Below are 16,844 nucleotides of genomic sequence, written 5' to 3'. Positions count from 1 at the left end.
TTACCAGCTAGCCTATACATTAAGGGCGTTTCTACATAGCAAAGGTCAGGTCTCCAAGACAGTAACCCCCATGACAAATCAATGGTCAATGTGAACATTCCTGGGGTTATCAGAGCACAACCTACAGAGAGATAATCTAAATAGAGATGTTTCTGTTGTTCTCATTATCTAGGCACATTCACTTCCAATGAAATGAACATTCATATTGTAATTGTTAATGCTCAGATTCCACAAAGTCTATAACTGGATATAGATATACAGTACATGCATATGTACACACGGACCCACAACCAGTCAAAACGTTTGGGAACTTCCTCATTCAGGGGTATTTCTTTAGTTTAACAGAAAGGCCTATACCAAGAGATGACCTTCCTCTGGTGGAGGTTAGAGGGTAGGTAGGAATGCAGTGGCAGTGCTCCATTGTGATTGTCTGACAGGGTCTCATGTTGCTTCACCACCAGGGGCTCCCTTTCCCACACACACAGCTGCAGTTGGGTCCCTGGAGAGCCTCCAGGTGAAGGCTGCTGGGTCTGCGCAGAGGTGGAGGCCTCAGAGTTGAGGGTCACGGAGGTGGGGGTCATGGAGGTGGGGGTGTGCTGCTCAGCATGGTCAAGCTAGTGTATTAAATCTGTGAGAAATCTGGAGTGGAATGTGACAAAGGACAGTTGTTACAGGGATTCATCTGTCCTACGTCGTCTTAATTGGATGGCAAAATCTAAATCAAATGCGACGGTTAATCTGAAACGGTACACAGACAGACATGTTTTATAGGTGTTTAGAGGCCTAATGTACCTGTAGACTAGAGCCTATCCTCACAGACGGGGGGCTGCCGATGGTAATCTCCCTCACAGTGGACGGAAGAGACAGACGAGAGTGTCTCTTTCGTTTTTGTTTGCCTGTTGGACAATCATCGAAAGACCAAAATTTTAGTAATTTTAGGAAATGAAAAAAAGACTATTCTGGTGATGTAAATGTCTTAACATATGCCCAACACCTGGTCATCTAATGGTTGGACGGAGACCTGGAGAGGCCTACAAGCCACAGTGTCTCACACCCACTGTGAAATTTGGTGGAGGATCGGTGATGATCTGGGGGTGCTTTAGCAAGGCTGGAATCGGACAGATTTGTCTTTGTGAAGGACGCATGAATCAAGCCAAGTACAATATTATCCTGGAAGAACACCTGCTTCCTTCTGCTCTAACAATGTTCCCCAACTATGAGAATGTTCTTTTCAGCAGGAAAATGCTCCATGACATTAGTGTCTAGTTTGAGAAACAGACGCCTCTTAGGTCCTCAAATGGCAGCTTCATTAATTAGTACCCACAAAACACTAGTCTCAACGTCAACAGTAAAGCGGCGACTCCGGGATGCTATATTGATGCAAAATGTCAAGAAATCTGTCAGGAAGTTAAAACTTGGTCGCAAATTGGTCTTTCAAATGGACAATGACAACAAGCATACTTCCAAAGTTATGGCAAAATGACTTAAGAACAAGAAAGTCAAGGTATTGGAGTAGCCATCACAAAGCCATGACCTCAATCCTAGAGAACGTTTTTGGGCAGAACTGAAAAAGCGTCTGCGAGCAAGGAGGCCTACAAACCTGATCCAGTTACACCATTTCTGTCAGGAGGAATGGGACAAAGTTCACCTAACTTATTGTGAGAAGTTTGTGAAAGGCTACCCGAAATGTTTGACCAAAGTTAAACAATTCAAAGACATTGCTACCAAATAATAAAAATGTAAACTTTTGACCCACTGGTAATGTTTTGAAAGAAACAAAAGCTGAAATAAATAATTCTCTTTGTATACAGCTCTGGAAAAAATTTATTAAGAGACCACAGCTCCTTTTTTTTCACATTCCAAAAAAGTCGTAAAAGAAGGTTTTGAATGAGGAACAGAAGGGTTCAAATTAAGAGACAACTTCAAATTGAACGCTTCTGTTCCTCATTCAAAACTTTCCTTTTCAACTTTTTTGGAAAGGAAAGAAAAAGTTGCACTGGTCTCAAACATTTTTCAGGAGCTGTAGGTGCACACATATGGTATATCAATACGCTAACACACACACACTTGAATAGGTCCAAAATGACCATATATGCATACAAGGTTGGATTTTCTGCTCCAGGTCTTCAGATATGTTCTTTAGCTCAAAAGTATTTTGCTGAAACTCACCAATTTTCCTCTTTGGTTCAGCTATATTCACATGTTCCTCCTTATTAATGCTTTTTTTTTTTGGACAGACATTCTCCTTGTCTTCAACATCCTCAGTCACACCCTCCTGAAGAGATCACCAGAAACAGACAGAATTCAGTTCCCTGAAATCAGATACATTAAATACATTTCATGTTTATATCAGATATTGTCAAATCCATTACCTCTTTGATCTTTTTTGTCCTTCCAGTTTTGCCACTGTAGTCTTCATGTCCCCCATCTCCAGTGACCTCTGCCAGTGTGTGTCTCTGCAGTGCTGGGACCGTGTAATGCTGTCTGATGTGGCTCTCACAGTAGGAGGCAGTGCAGGTCAAACAGGACTTGACGGCTCTGAGCTTCTTTCCAGAGCAGATATCACAAGCCACGTCCCCAGGCCCAGCATAGACCAGGGCAGGGAGGGCTGGACTGAAACCTGTCCTCTGGAGCTTCTGGATCATCCAGGCCAAGGCTGAGTTGGGGTAGAGTTCAGGTCGGGTTCTGGATCTCCTACTGCACTGGGGACACATATAGTCTCTTGCAGGACCAGGATGGGCCCAGTATGTACTGATGCACTGCCTGCAGTAACTGTGTCCACAAGGAATAGAGACCGGGTCCCTCAGAACCTCTGAACACACAGAACACCTGAACTGATGCTTAGTCAGCAGACTGGGACTGATGGAGAGAAAGACAAATAGAGGGAGAAGGAGAGCCAGAGACAATGTTAACTATGTAGACTTTGTCCTAATCAATAACTAGTCTATCATGACTCTAAATAAATACCATCTCACCTCAGATCAGGGGTCCAGGTGAATTGGGGGGGGATTTCCATTGACCAGTCACTCTGCACAGACAGACAGCTGGAAGCAGGAGAATCTGCTCTCTCCTGTTTTATCCTGTAATTCAGATTAAATAGTTACAATATTCCACAATATGCTTGGGTTTCAACAGGACTTAGGAGGTCTCCCACTGGATCTTCTGGGCCAAATCAATGACCATATCTCTGAGAGACTGGTAGTTGTGAGTAAACTCTAGTGAAAGAGAATAGATCCTAGAACTGCTGATTATATCAACAGGTCTTTAAGGGGGGGTTGGTTGTAGTGCTTGTCAATGTACCCCTCTGTCAGTCAATGTTCTCTATTGTATCACACCAATACTATATGGTTTGCTTTTATTAGTGATACACTTTGTTGTGTCCTGAATGTTCAATTCAAACTGAGTTCCTGAAGATTTTATTTGAATAATTTATGAAATGAGACATTTGACTGATCAGAAACAATAGTATTTTTAATTAATAAAATAAAGTTCCCACGCATCCCTTATTTGAGTGGCACATATCAAGGACAGTATGAACTGGGTCAAGTACACAATGTTTCCAATTTCCAGTCAGAAGGTCTTTAGAAGGTTCATACCCTCCAAGGTCAGGGGTCCAGGTGTCACTTTGAGGGGGATTTCCCATTGACTTGTGACTGCTGGTATCAGGAGACGCCATTCTCTCTTTTCTGAACCTGTAAATCCGACATGTTATTTCATACTACATGTATGTGGATGAAAATGTCTGTTGCATGACTAAATGTTTCACAATTTTTTATTTTATTAAAGCTTTTCATTTCAACAACTGGGATCTTTTAAAGTGTATTGTGCTGGTAACTCCTCTCAGACCCACACCAGGAAACCAAAGACCCCACTCTCTCCTGCTTTATATTGAAATTGTGTGTATTTCGTACATTCAATTTTGTACATTAAAGTCAAATTTTAACATCGCTGTTTAAACCATTTATACACTGTATGCACAATTATTAGGCACATCATATTTCTCAAGATCTTTTATTGTTGAACAAACACAATGCTTTATGTCAATCCAAAATACCTTTGAACCTCAAACCTGAATGTTTAACAAAGGAAAAGTGAGTTTTGAACTTTCTCAGGGGAATATATAATGTGCACAATTATTAGGCAACAATTGGTGTGCAGAATTATTAGGCAACTAAATGACAAAAATAACTGATGCATTTTTTTCGCCATAGTTGACAATTTGTAAAAAAACCTTTGATTTTCTGGTGGCCATGCACCAATAGTTTAGGTATTTCAAGAGTGTTGCATCCGCCTGAAACGCATTTTAAAATGTTTGACTTTTCTGTGTCAGTTAAATCTCTTTTTGGCCCATTTTACCTGAGGTCATGAAGCTGCCTAATAGTTATGCACACCTAGATATAAGGTGTAATAAACTTTCGCCACACCCTCCCTTAATACACAAATACATATCACCTGAAAATGATTCAATCCAATGAGCATTCAAGTTTATATGGTTTGGAGTTGGAAAATGTGCATATAAATAATGATACGATCAGAATACTCACTTGCCTAATAATCGTGCACGCAGTATAAAAAGGTATTAACTGCATCTATTTAGCTCATTTACAGTTTATTTGTTTAAGCCTCATCATCACCCACACACCTTTCCCCAAGTTAGCATTTTTCTGTCTGCAGGTAAACGTTGTTCTTAAATTTGTTTTCACATAGACTACTAGTTTGTTTACACTTCCAGTTCTTAACCGAGGCACATCCTGCTGCATGCTATCACCACACTAATATCGGCTAACAGCACAGGTGTCAAACCGAACCCACGGAGGGCTGAGGCTCTGTAGGTTTTGACTTTTACCTTGTACTAGATGGATTAATTAGATCACTAATTAGTTGGGATCTACCTGTTAGCCTTGTTCATTATTAGGCATCAATTGAAAGAAACCCCCCAAAGCAGCAAAAACTAGGCCCATGGTGGAATCGGTTCGATATCTGCGCCAAATTGTACATGAAAACAGGCAGCAAATTGCGCAGCAAATGAAGCCAATCCACAACTGCTGACATTTGCTGATAACTTTGTTTCATCAAATATGGAGGACAGCAACAAACATTTTGGTTTTTACATTATTATTTATTTCAAATCCTAAGATTCCTTACCTCGTGCGTTGGTTTCTCAAAACTTTCACTTTCAGAATGAGTTTGACGGTAAATAATAATCTGATGCAGTACTGGATCTGAGCAGCAGGTGTCAGCAGAGTACCTTTTGACCACTGAGGTAAACATTACCTCGACTGGGGTCTGTCTCAATCCGCATACTATCCATACAACAGAGTACATCAGATTAATATTACTCTGTCCCAAACAATAGGACAACAGCATGCCAAAAGTACGCGTGTGGTTTACAATTTTCGGTGGATTCCTGTCTAAATGCAACCGCGCAAGCTTTTTGGGTAAATGGGTTCCTGCAATGCGGTGTCATTTCTGTCCGCAGGAAATATCACTTCTTAACTGGTGTAAATTATTGTTACGTGGATTGAAAAAGGTTTTTATATAGAAAGGCAGGTCTCACTTACCTTAAAAACACATACATATTAATTTTGAAAGGGAATTATATGGTTTTTCAACACTATTTTTCAGTGGATGTACATGTATGCATTTTTTCCATGTTCCCGGGTGCTATTCATCAAGTTGTGTGAAATATCTGCAACTAAATAATTAAATATTTACAATATTTCTTCATTATTTTATAATCCTAGTTCAAATCTCTCAAATATTTTTTCCCACTATTACTTGGGGACATCTGGTGGGAGAAACCCTATTGTTATTGTTAGTATAATTGGTGCCTAAAAGGCTTAATGACTCAAAAAGTCCATGATAAAAAATGATATAAACCTGCATAGTCAAAATAGTTCACATGTTACAACCATATAGAGCCCTGCCCCGATTCCTCCACCAGGGGCGCCAATTGCAAATTATGCCATTTCCACCATTTGACCTACAGTGCTGATTCTCTGTACCTGCCTCATTTCTCATGATGAACAAAAAGCCTCAAGAACCCATAAAGTCCACCATGATGGATTTTACTGCACAATGAAAATTTGTCCAAAACTACTAGTCTTCTTCTCATGAACCATGAATCCAACTTACTTGTCCTTTGGCATGCAGGTGTCTTATACACGCCTCCCGAAAATCTCTTCAGGAATTTGAGATCCCTTGCAAAATGCTGGACAAAATGTCTGATTACAGTACAATCTATGTATGCACAATGTGCATGGGTGCAATTCTTGATTGGAACAACAACCTATGCACTTCATATTCACTGTCCATCTAGATACCACCCCCATATAAAACCCATGTACAATTGTTTGTTGATATCTCAATAAGATGGCAAAATGGCAGCTGACAGAATGTTCCATTTTCAAGACAAGCTAATGCTAACTGTTTTTCTCCTGAACCGTACATTGGATTTACTCACCAGTATATTTCCAGACTCTAGGCCATACTGAACAGGGCTGACAATGAAACTAGTTGCGATCTCTAATGACCACTAGCATTATTTAACTATCAGGCTGTATCTTCAGACCCGCACAAGCTACAGACAGGAAACCAACTTTGTTTCAGCAGTTTAGGCTAATAAAGCATAACTAAATAGACTATTCAGGAAATCAATATAATCTACAGATGTGCTCAAAATATCACATACCCTTGGAGAATTGCTAAATATGTACCATTTGTAAAGAAAACATGAGTGAGCAGGGAAAACACGTCTTTTATTTCTTATGGGATTCACATTCAACTGAAGGTCATAACAGAACGGCACAATCATAAAACAAAACATGGCAACAAACAAAAAGGTTACCTGTGGGTTTTCAATTTATCACAAACAATTCTTCTAGCAGTTTTGGCTGAAATCTTTCTTGGTCTACCTGACCTTGACTTGGTATCAAGAGACCCCCGAATTTTCCACTTTTTAATAAGTGATTGAACAGTACTGACTGGCATTTGCAAGGCTTTGGATATATTTGTATATCCTTTTCCATCCTTAAAAAGTTCAATTACCTTGTTACGCAGGTCTTTTGACAGTTCTTTTCTGCTCTCCATGGCTCAGTATCTAGCCTGCTCAGTGCATTCACATGTGAACTAACAAACTCATTGACTGTAATAGGCTCTGTGCACAAGCGTATGGACGAACTTCCGCTTTAGCCAGATGTCGGCATATCATTTTCCTGTTTTCTGTGTTTACTAATGCGGATGAGTATTAGTAAATAAACCGGAAACTGCAATGCAGACTTCTAGACAAAAGCGGAAGTTTGTCACTACGCTGGTGCACAGAGTCTATTACACAATTAAATAAGGCCACGCGTCATACAGATGTCTTTTGATAATTTATTTCCAAATTATCGTCGTAGGACACAGTGAAAACTAAAAAAAAATAACACACACAAGATACAATGAGTCAAATATACCTCTTTCAGTCATTTTACAGTCTCTTAAACACATTCCTTAACAAGACGTTCCCCACAATGTTAGCGTCACAACAGTACAGAAAGTGCATTTAATGCAAAGAAATTACAACAAATATGATGAGGCTGAAATACAAAAGCACAATTTCCATGTGCGCTCTTGGACGTGGTAAATATTTGTTTGAGGCCGTAAATTTTTTCTCTGCAGCCACGTTGGCTCTCTCAGTATCCCTTTACCCGCAATGCAATAGGTGTAGCCTTCGTAATTTGACCTTTAACCTCAACATAAAAAAAATTGCATTTGTAATAAAGAACGACAAAATGTAAACAAAAAATATTTTTAAGGTCAAATATTTTAGTAACATTTTAGATCAAACACCCCTTTTTAAACTCTTATTACATTGTTTTAATGTTTTTAATTACTGTATGAATTGAAACACTAATGAAATTATCAAATATATAGACTAAACATTAAATCCCAGAAACACTCCCTCAGATAGTTACATTGACTATTTATACACCGACACTATTTGAAATCCACAGGTGTTGGAAAGTCATCTTAAATTGAAATGTTCACCTCTGTGTGTCACGCTCTGTGTCTGTAACAAGGCCAAACATTCAAGGGTATGTAAACTTTTGATCAGGGCCATTTGGGTGATTTCTGTTATCATTATCATTTAAAAAGGAGCCAAACAACTATGTGATAATAAATGTCTTCATTTGATCACTATCTTTAAATAAAGGACAGTTTTATTTTGCATGATCCGTCAAATTTTCAAAATCAAACAGTCCTCTGGGACCAGCAGCCATTCCATGTATTTGACCTATTCTACAACATGCCGGACTGGACTTCATCAGCTGATAGTCAAGCACTTGATTAGTGATTCAGGGGTGTCGTGTGATGGTAATTCCATCGATAGGAACTCTTAATGGAATTAAGTACAGAGACAAAATTCTCTTGGGACAATTAAAAGATTATTTTATATTTGCAAATAGAGAGATGCGTCCTAAGCATATTATAACAGGTCTGTGATGAATCTCTGTATTTGTGAAACACAAATACATGAACAGTCTGTATTTATTACAGTTAAAAGAGGTGTGGTAAGCTACTGCCCAGCTGTCTTGTCACATAGGTTTTACCCAAAGGGCGGGCTGACCACACACCTCTCATCCACTCTCTAAGTGCAGATAACAGGTCAGTAGTTCTGAAATGCATTATGTTTATATTGATTGTGGACTCAGCAACCTCTTTAATCAGATTACTGTTCTGATGTTTGAGGTTAGAATTCTCCTGCTTGATGTTTAAGTATAATTCAAGGCAACAATGTTCCAGGTTATAACAGAATTTCTTAAGTACAGAGTTCTCCTGCTCCAGGTCTTTAGAGATCCTCTTCAGTACAGAATTCTCCTGCTCCAGGTCTTTAGAGATCTTCTTCAGAACAGAGTTCCCCTGCTCCAGGTCTATAGAGATCCTCTTCAGTACAGAGTTCTCCTGTTTCAGGTCTATAAAGTTCTTCTTCAGTACAGAGTTCTCCTGCTCCAGGTGTTCTGAAATGTTCTTCAGTTCCAAGTTATTTTCCTTAAGCTCACGGATTATCCTCATTAGATCAGCAATCTTCACATCCTCCTCCTTAACAGCCATCTTTATTTTTTTACAAACATTCTCCTTGTCTTCATCATCCTCAGTCTCACCCTCCTGAAGAGATCACCAGAAACAGACACAGTTATGTTCCCTGAAATCAGATACAACACATATGTTTCAAATGTATCAGATATTATCAACTCCATTACCTCTTTGATCCTCTTGGTCTTCCCAGTTTTGCCACTGTAGTGACCTCCAGTGACCTCTGCCAGTGTGTGTCTCTGCAGTGCTGGGACTGTGTAATGCTGTCTGATGTGGCTCTCACAGTAGGAGGCAGTGCAGGTCAGACAGGACTTGACGGCTCTGAGCTTCTTTCCAGAGCAGATATCACAAGCCAAGTCCCCAGGCCCAGCATAGACCAGGGCAGGGAGGGCTGGACTGAAACCTGTTCTCTGGAGCTTCTGGATCACCCTGGCCAAGGCTGAGTTGGTGTAGAGTTCAGGTCGGGTTCTGGATCTCCTACTGCACTGGGGACACATATAGTCTCCTGCAGGACCAGGCTGGGCCCAGTATGTACTGATGCACTGCCTGCAGTAACTGTGTCCACAAGGAATAGAGACCGGGTCCCTCAGAACCTCTGAACACACAGAACACCTGAACTGATGCTCAGTCAGCAGACTGGGACTGATGGAGAGAAAGACAAATAGAGGGAGAAGGAGAGCCAGAGACAATGTTAACTATGTAGACGTTGTCCTAATCAATAACTAGTCTATCATGACTCCAAATAAATACCATCTCACCTCAGGTCAGGGGTCCAGGTGTCTCTGTTGAATTGGGGGGGGATTCCCATTGATTTGTCACTCTTCATTGACAGACAGCTGGGAGCAGGAGAATCTGCTCTCTCCTGTTTTATCCTGTAATTCAGATTAAATAGTTTCAATATTCCACAAAATGCTTGGGTTTCAACAGGACTTAGGAGGTCTCCCACTGGATCTTCTGGGCCAAATCAATGACCATATCTCTGAGAGACTGGTAGTTGTGAGTAAACTCTAGTGAATGAGAATAGATCCTAGAACTGCTGATTATATCAACAAGTCTTTAAGGGTGGGTTGGTTGTAGTGCTTGTCAATGTACCTCTTTGTCAGTCAATGTTCTCTATTGTATCACACCATTACTATATGGTTTGATTTTATTAGTGATACACTTTATTGTGTCCTGAATGTTCATTATAAACTGCTGGGTTTCTGAAGATTTTACATAAATCACTTATGAAATGAGACATTTGACTGACCAGAAACAATAGTCTTTATCATTAACAGGCAAAGTTCCCACACATTAAGTTCTATATCGTGAAGCTTTGCCCATAGGGGCTTCACTCCCATTGGTTTACCCCTCTGCCAATAGGCAGGCACTGAAAATCTAAATATGCAAATCACACCTCTCATGGCCATCTGCCCCATGGCTATAAAAGAGGTCGTCATACCCCATTCTGTCTCCCTTCTTTCTTCACGAGAAAGTTTGAGTATGCAATCTTCGGTGAGTTTCAACAAGCCAAGGATGGCTTCACCTACTTCAGCCGCTGGACCGGCTTCTTCTAGCCCGGCGCCCCGGCCGCCAACTTTACTGTCAGCCTGCCGGTGTAACGTGCTGGACCCGGCGGTCGACACACACACACACACTGCACTGTGCGTGTCTGGGACCGCTGCATGCTCGCGACGGCGCCATCGAGGAGCCAGTGTGCACCGTCTGCGCAGCCCTCCCTTTGCAGGTGAGGATGGACAGGCTGGCGTACTTTGCAGAGGAGGTCCCTCTCGCCGACGTCCTCTCTCTCCTCCCCGAGGAGGACTCCTTCCAGGAGTCGGGGTCGGAGGCTGAGGGGACCGGCCCGGTTTTGGCTCCGCCCACCTCAGGGACTGTTCTCCCCCACTCGGCTGAGCGGGTGCGGAGTTGTTCCAGCTCTTCCTGTTCGGAGGAGGTCGCGCCCCCCAAGGACAGGAGTGTCGACCCCCCCGGCAGTGAAAAAGGACTTCTTCCCTGCTGCCAGAGGAAGGGAAGACCTCTTTGAGGCCCCCTGCTGGACAGGAGCTCGCCGCCCGACGCCGACTACAGCCTTTTCTGCCCAAGGTGATCAAGGCGTTGTTTCTTTCCATGTAGATGGTGTTGGGGGCGGTTTCTCCTCCCCATGCGGGAGTGAGGGAAGAGAGGTTGCATCATTTGTGTCCGGTGCGTGCTTTGGCACAGTATGTGCAGCGCACGGCCGCGGTGCAGACCGCGCCCCAGCTCTTTGTGTGTCACGGTGGCCACAAGGCGGGCCAGCCGTTGTCGAAACAGCGTCTGTCTCACTGGTTGTGTGAGGCGATAGATCTGGCCTACAAGTCACGTGGCACTCCTACATCTAGGGGGTTTGGGACCCACTCCTACGCCCAGGGGGTTTGGGACCCACTCCTACGCCCAGGGGTTTGGGACCCACTCCTACGCCCAGGGGGTTTGGGACCCACTCCTACGCCCAGGGGGTTTGGGACCCACTCCTACGCCTAGGGGGTTTGGGACCCACCTTTACGCTCAGGGGGTTTGGGACCCACTCCTACGCCCAGGGGGTTTGGGACCCACTCCTACGCCCAGGGGGTTTGGGACCCACACCTACGCCTAGGGGGTTTGGGACCCACTCCTACGCCTAGGGGGTTTGGGACCCACTCCTACGCCTAGGGGGTTTGGGACCCACTCCTACGCCCAGGGGGTTTGGGACCCACTCCTACGCCCAGGGGGTTTGGGACCCACTCCTACGCCCAGGGGGTTTGGGACCCACTCCTACGCCCAGGAGGTTTGGGACCCACTCCGCGCGTGGGGTTGCAGCCTCGGCCGCTTTGTTTAGGGGCGTGGGGGTGGAGGACATTTGTGCTGCCGCGTCTTGGGGGACGCCGTCGCCGTTTTTACTTGCGTGACATGGCGAGCGAAGCCCCTATGGGCAAAGCTTCACAATATAGAACGATGGTTACTTTTGTAACTCCAGTTCTATGAGTGGAGCGTCGCCCATAGGGTTCATACCCTGACCGGTCACTGACTGCTTTTCTCATGAAGAAAGGTATGTCGGGAGACAGAACAGAGTATGACGACCTCTTTTATAGCCATGAGAGGTGTGATTTGCATATTTACATTTTCTCTGCCTGCCTATTGGCAGAGAGGTAAACCAATAGGAGCGAAGCCCCTATGGGCGACGCTCCACTCATAGAACTGGAGTTATGAAAGTAACCATCGGACAAGTATGAACAGGGTCAAGTACTGTTCCAATGTTTCCAATTTCAAGTCAGAAGGACTTTAGATAGTTCACTGCTGTACCCTCTCAGGTCAGGGGTCAAGGTGTGTCTGTTGAATTGGGGGGGGATTCCCATTGATTTGTCACTCTTCATTGACAGACAGCTGGGAGCAGGAGACACCATTCTCTCCTTTTTGATCCTGTAATTCAGATTAAATAGTTTCAATATTCCACAAAATGTTTGGGTTTCAACAGGATTTATGAGTAAACTCTAGTGAATGAGAATACATCCTAGAACTGGTCTTTACGGGTGGGTTGGTTGTAGTGCTTGTCAATGTACCCCTTTGTCAGTCAATGTTCTCTATTGTATCACACCAATACTATATGGTTTGATTCTATTAGTGATACACTAGTGTCCTGAATGTTCATTGTAAACTGGTGGGTTCCTGAAGATTTTACATAAATCACAATTTATAATTAATATACACATTTATATACACATCCCTCATTTGAGCTCCACCTATCAAGGACAATATGAACGGGGTCAAGTACTGAATGTTTCCAATATCCAGTCAGAAGTCTTTAGATAGTTCACTGCCATACCCTCCAAAGTCAGGGGTCCAGGTGTCTCTCTTGAATGGGGGGGGGATTCCCACTGACTTTTCACTGCTGGAAGCAAGAGATGCAATTCTCTCCCATTTCATCCTGTAAATAAGACATGTTATATCATAGTATAGATTTTAGATTAAATTAATAAATGTTTCACTATCTTGGTGCATTTGGCAAAGCTCTTCATTTCAAAATACACACCTGAGATAATTCAAGTGTAATGTTGGCATCTTGAGTTGGTCAATTCATGGACACCAGGAAACCAAAGACTTCACTCTCTCCGGTTAGATACTATAATTCATACAAAAGGTTAGCTACATATAAGTCACATATTGACAGTTGTGTAATTCTAAAGCTTATGTCTTCCCAGTGTGGTGGTATCAAACAGACAACACTTGATCATACAGTACTTGTGGTGTTCATTTGGCAAAAGTCAACCTTGGTCAGCGTTAATTTGTCAGACAACCCTTCTATCTCTCTGACTAACGTCAAACTTGTGTCTTATTTCAAAGTGGGGTTGGGACAAAAAACTGGGAATGAAAATTGAGTGGTACATATTTTTCTATTATGCATTCCAGCTACAAGGTTTTGGAGGCGGATAGATGTGAAGTGAGCAAACTGTAGAGAATTAATTTACTCCCATGTAAATAACTTTATTGCGTGAGCCTAAACAAACTATGGACAGTTTTTTGTTTTAATGAACACTAAAACAGACATTATCTAAGATAGCCATCATAGGCTATAGTAATGATTGTGACGTTAGGCCGCTGCGATTGATGCAATTGACATGGGTGACCTTCTTGAGGTTGGCGATTGTGACGCTTCATTTTGAGCCAATGATAATTTTGGCTGCTGCCAAAAAAGACAATTCCAACGATCCTGTATAATTTCCATTATAATCTCCTGTCATTTTCAAAATTCCCAAATAAAAAATTTTGTCTTGTCATACAAACATCCTTTAATACTAAAGGAAACAAGCAATGGGATGCTAAAAGAAAAAAGGAATTTAATTAGAGGAACTTAATGCCAATGCAACCAAGGAGTTCAGGTAGATTTACATCCGATTCAACATGCATTTTACTAACTGAAGAGGAGACAGAAGTCAGTAACCCCCCAAAACAAGCAATAGCTCACAATGTCTGTAGTAAAGGATTGGCAAAGATTCTCAAAGAATACTGCCAAGAGTTTGATGATTGCAGAACCACTCCTGTTACTGAATAAAAGGGAATTGCGACAAAAAACTAGCTTTCATACTTCTTAAAATTGCTTCAAGTTGAATTGTCCCATGTTCAATCGGCTATAAAACGTTTTGAAATATTTTCGCCATGAACTGAGTTAATTGACCTGATATCCTTGTATTTTATTGTCACCAGGCACTAATGGTTGATTGCTGTACATGGCTGCGACAAAGATTAAAAGGTTATACCTTGCACTGAACTTGTCATTTTTTACCACTTAAAGCTGAAGTTAAGTTTTTTTGCATTGACATATCGCTGTTCTCCTAATCTGGATGGTGGATGAATTCCTACTATATCAGATGTTCCCAGACCCGCATCTGAAAAACCTCTGTAGAACGTGTGCTGCTCCTAAGGAAAAAAGTGGTCGGCTCTCGCAGTGGCGGGATATGTTATCCTGCGTACAGGAAGTGATGCCTTTGACTTATCAAACAAAGAGCTGAGGCTGGACAAAATAAGAAAGTGATTAGCGTCATGCTGGCAAAATAAGAGATTCCGTAGCAACAATAAGACTTCCGGTTTTCAGATTTTGCCTTCAAAATAAAAGTCTGCGGTAAAGTGCAATTTTAATAATATTAAATGTATCGTTTTTGACACTTCGTTTAGTTTATATGGTAAAAATGTATTGTAGGAAATGTTCAGGAGAGTGGATCGAATAATTATATGCAAAGAAATCAAGGGGCACTGTGTACTTGCAATTGTTGCTGGCATTTTACTCCACCCATCCTAGATCCTATTGGCCACAATGTAACTCAATGGATATGAAATATATATTAGGCTATAAAAAAAATTCTGTTCTTTATGCCGCAGTGAATGTATTGCAGGAAATGTTCAGGAGACTCTATACAGTGATTATATGCAAAGAAATCAAGGGGCACTGTGTATTTGCAATTGTTGCTGCTGTTTTACCCACCCCATTGGCCACAATGTAACAGTGCCCCTTGACTTTTTTGCACATAATAACTCTATAGAGTCTTCTGAACATTTTCTACAATACATTCAGTGTGGCATATAGAACAGTTTTTTCTGTATGAGTCTATATATATTTCATATCCATTGAGTTACATTGTGGCCAATGGGGTGGGCAGAGTAAAACACCAGCAACAATTGCAAATACACAGTGCCCCTTGATTTTTTTGCATATAATTACTCTATCCACCTTCCTTCACATTTCCTACAATACATTCACTGCGGCATATAGAATAGTTTTTTCTGTATGAGTCAATATGTATTTCATATCCATTGAGCTACATTGTGGAAAAACAGGGTGTGGAAATATTGTGTTGCTAGATGTAGCACACCATTCCCCATGATTAGACAGGTATGTCTTACTCTACACATTCTCCTGAACATTTCCTAAATTGCTTTCTCTGTGGAATATTCAATAGTTAATGAGCTATGAGGCAATATATATTCCATATTCAGTCATTGGCATTGTCAGAATTCTGCCCATGGAACGGTTTTAATACCTACTTTTTATCGAAATTACTCTTAAATATGATCATATTTGAATTGTTTTCAATGTTTTGAGAGGTACATTTTCTTAAACAATTAATGAACTCAATTTATCTCAAATTTTGACCAGGAAGTGTTTCTTTAATGTTTAATTAAACAGAGTTTAATATTAGCCGACTCATATAAGATGTGATTTAGTTATAACCTATCAATGCATATTTTTGAGAACAATGATAGGAGACGTTTTTTTTCAGGTTTCAAGGTATACCTTGAAACCTGAAATGTATTTTGAATACCTGAAATGTATTTTGAATTAAGTTAAATGTATTCGACATACTCATAATATATTCTACATATATTTTGCATTTCAAAATGTATTTTCCATATGGGCTGTGCCATATAGTATAAAACATGCTATTACACAGCCATAATTCACAATCACAATTTGTCGATACAATTGTCTAATAAAAAATGCGTGACAGACACAAATATTTCGGTTTTTACATTATTATTTGTTTAAAAACCTATGATTCCTTACCTTCCTTACCGATTCTCATAAGTTTCACTTTCAATTCTTCTGTGGGGTTTTATAGCGATTCACTTCCCTAGTGTTGTTTTTCCCCATGATAGCAATGAGTCGGCAGACCGGAGGCGGTCCTCCAGAGACAGTAGAAGCGTCAGGATGTCTAAATTGTAAACGCGTTTGCCGGCTCACCGCCCGCAGCAGCCGCTTTTTAAAAAGCGGACCTTCCGCGGCAAACGCTATTTTCGAGCGATCTGCCGCTTTTATATATTATATATATTTAATATTTATAGCATGCAGTTTTTTGAGAATAATGATTGATCAAACCAGACAAATTTCCATTTGGTGTTTTAATTCCACATTTCAAAGTACAGTAACTGTCATTCAAAGAAGATGTGTCAGATCACTGAAATAAATAACAGGCAGAAAAAAATATACATATAAATACACACTACAGAACATGCAGGTTTCCAATAAAATTTTGGTTACAAAAAAAAACAGCCATACAAGCAAATTATAACACAAACACAATAATTGTTAATAATATAAAGAGGTCAGCTCTGGGATGAAAATAATTACCAGTAAACATAAGTAATGAGGATATTTGGTACCAAAGAATGTGCAGGATATCAATTAAATCGAGGTATAACATCACATTTTCAAGCCATTTCTAACAATAGGAAAAGTGGTAATAATTTAGAGTAAAGCTCTAGAGTAGAATAGACCATTATAATGG

General features: G+C 41.1%; 2 protein-coding genes across 5 annotated transcripts; both read right to left on the bottom strand.

Moving 5' to 3' along the window:
* Positions 1-200: 200 nt before the first annotated feature.
* LOC105030462 (E3 ubiquitin-protein ligase TRIM58-like) lies at positions 201-5,211 on the bottom strand. The gene is made up of 7 exons (XM_020050559.3): positions 5,146-5,211; positions 3,597-3,692; positions 2,976-3,080; positions 2,373-2,859; positions 2,170-2,275; positions 793-896; positions 201-639 (listed from the first exon to the last, which is right to left on the bottom strand). The coding sequence occupies exons 2-7, from the start codon at positions 3,674-3,676 to the stop codon at positions 610-612; spliced, it is 912 nt and encodes a 303-aa protein (XP_019906118.2). The 5' UTR covers positions 3,677-3,692; positions 5,146-5,211; the 3' UTR covers positions 201-609.
* A 2,986-nt stretch (positions 5,212-8,197) lies between these two features.
* On the bottom strand, positions 8,198-16,201 carry LOC105030340 (E3 ubiquitin/ISG15 ligase TRIM25). Of its 4 annotated transcripts, none has more exons than XM_029123445.2 (7): positions 16,124-16,201; positions 13,097-13,186; positions 12,890-12,991; positions 12,370-12,486; positions 9,834-9,947; positions 9,243-9,717; positions 8,198-9,147 (listed from the first exon to the last, which is right to left on the bottom strand). In XM_029123445.2, the coding sequence occupies exons 2-7, from the start codon at positions 13,123-13,125 to the stop codon at positions 8,539-8,541; spliced, it is 1,446 nt and encodes a 481-aa protein (XP_028979278.2). In that variant the 5' UTR covers positions 13,126-13,186; positions 16,124-16,201; the 3' UTR covers positions 8,198-8,538. The 4 variants fall into 4 exon arrangements, with proteins under 4 accessions (XP_028979278.2, XP_028979281.2, XP_028979280.2 ...); XM_029123448.2 differs by having other exon boundaries at positions 16,133-16,174; XM_029123447.2 differs by lacking the exon at positions 16,124-16,201 and adding an exon at positions 14,322-14,621.
* Between the last annotated feature and the right edge of the window lie 643 nt (positions 16,202-16,844).

Source organism: Esox lucius, chromosome 11 (genome assembly GCF_011004845.1).
Source record: "Esox lucius isolate fEsoLuc1 chromosome 11, fEsoLuc1.pri, whole genome shotgun sequence".
NCBI lineage: Eukaryota > Metazoa > Chordata > Actinopteri > Esociformes > Esocidae > Esox > Esox lucius.
The sequence above is the reverse complement of the archived record's forward strand: the minus strand, read 5'-3'. Positions and strand labels throughout refer to the sequence as shown.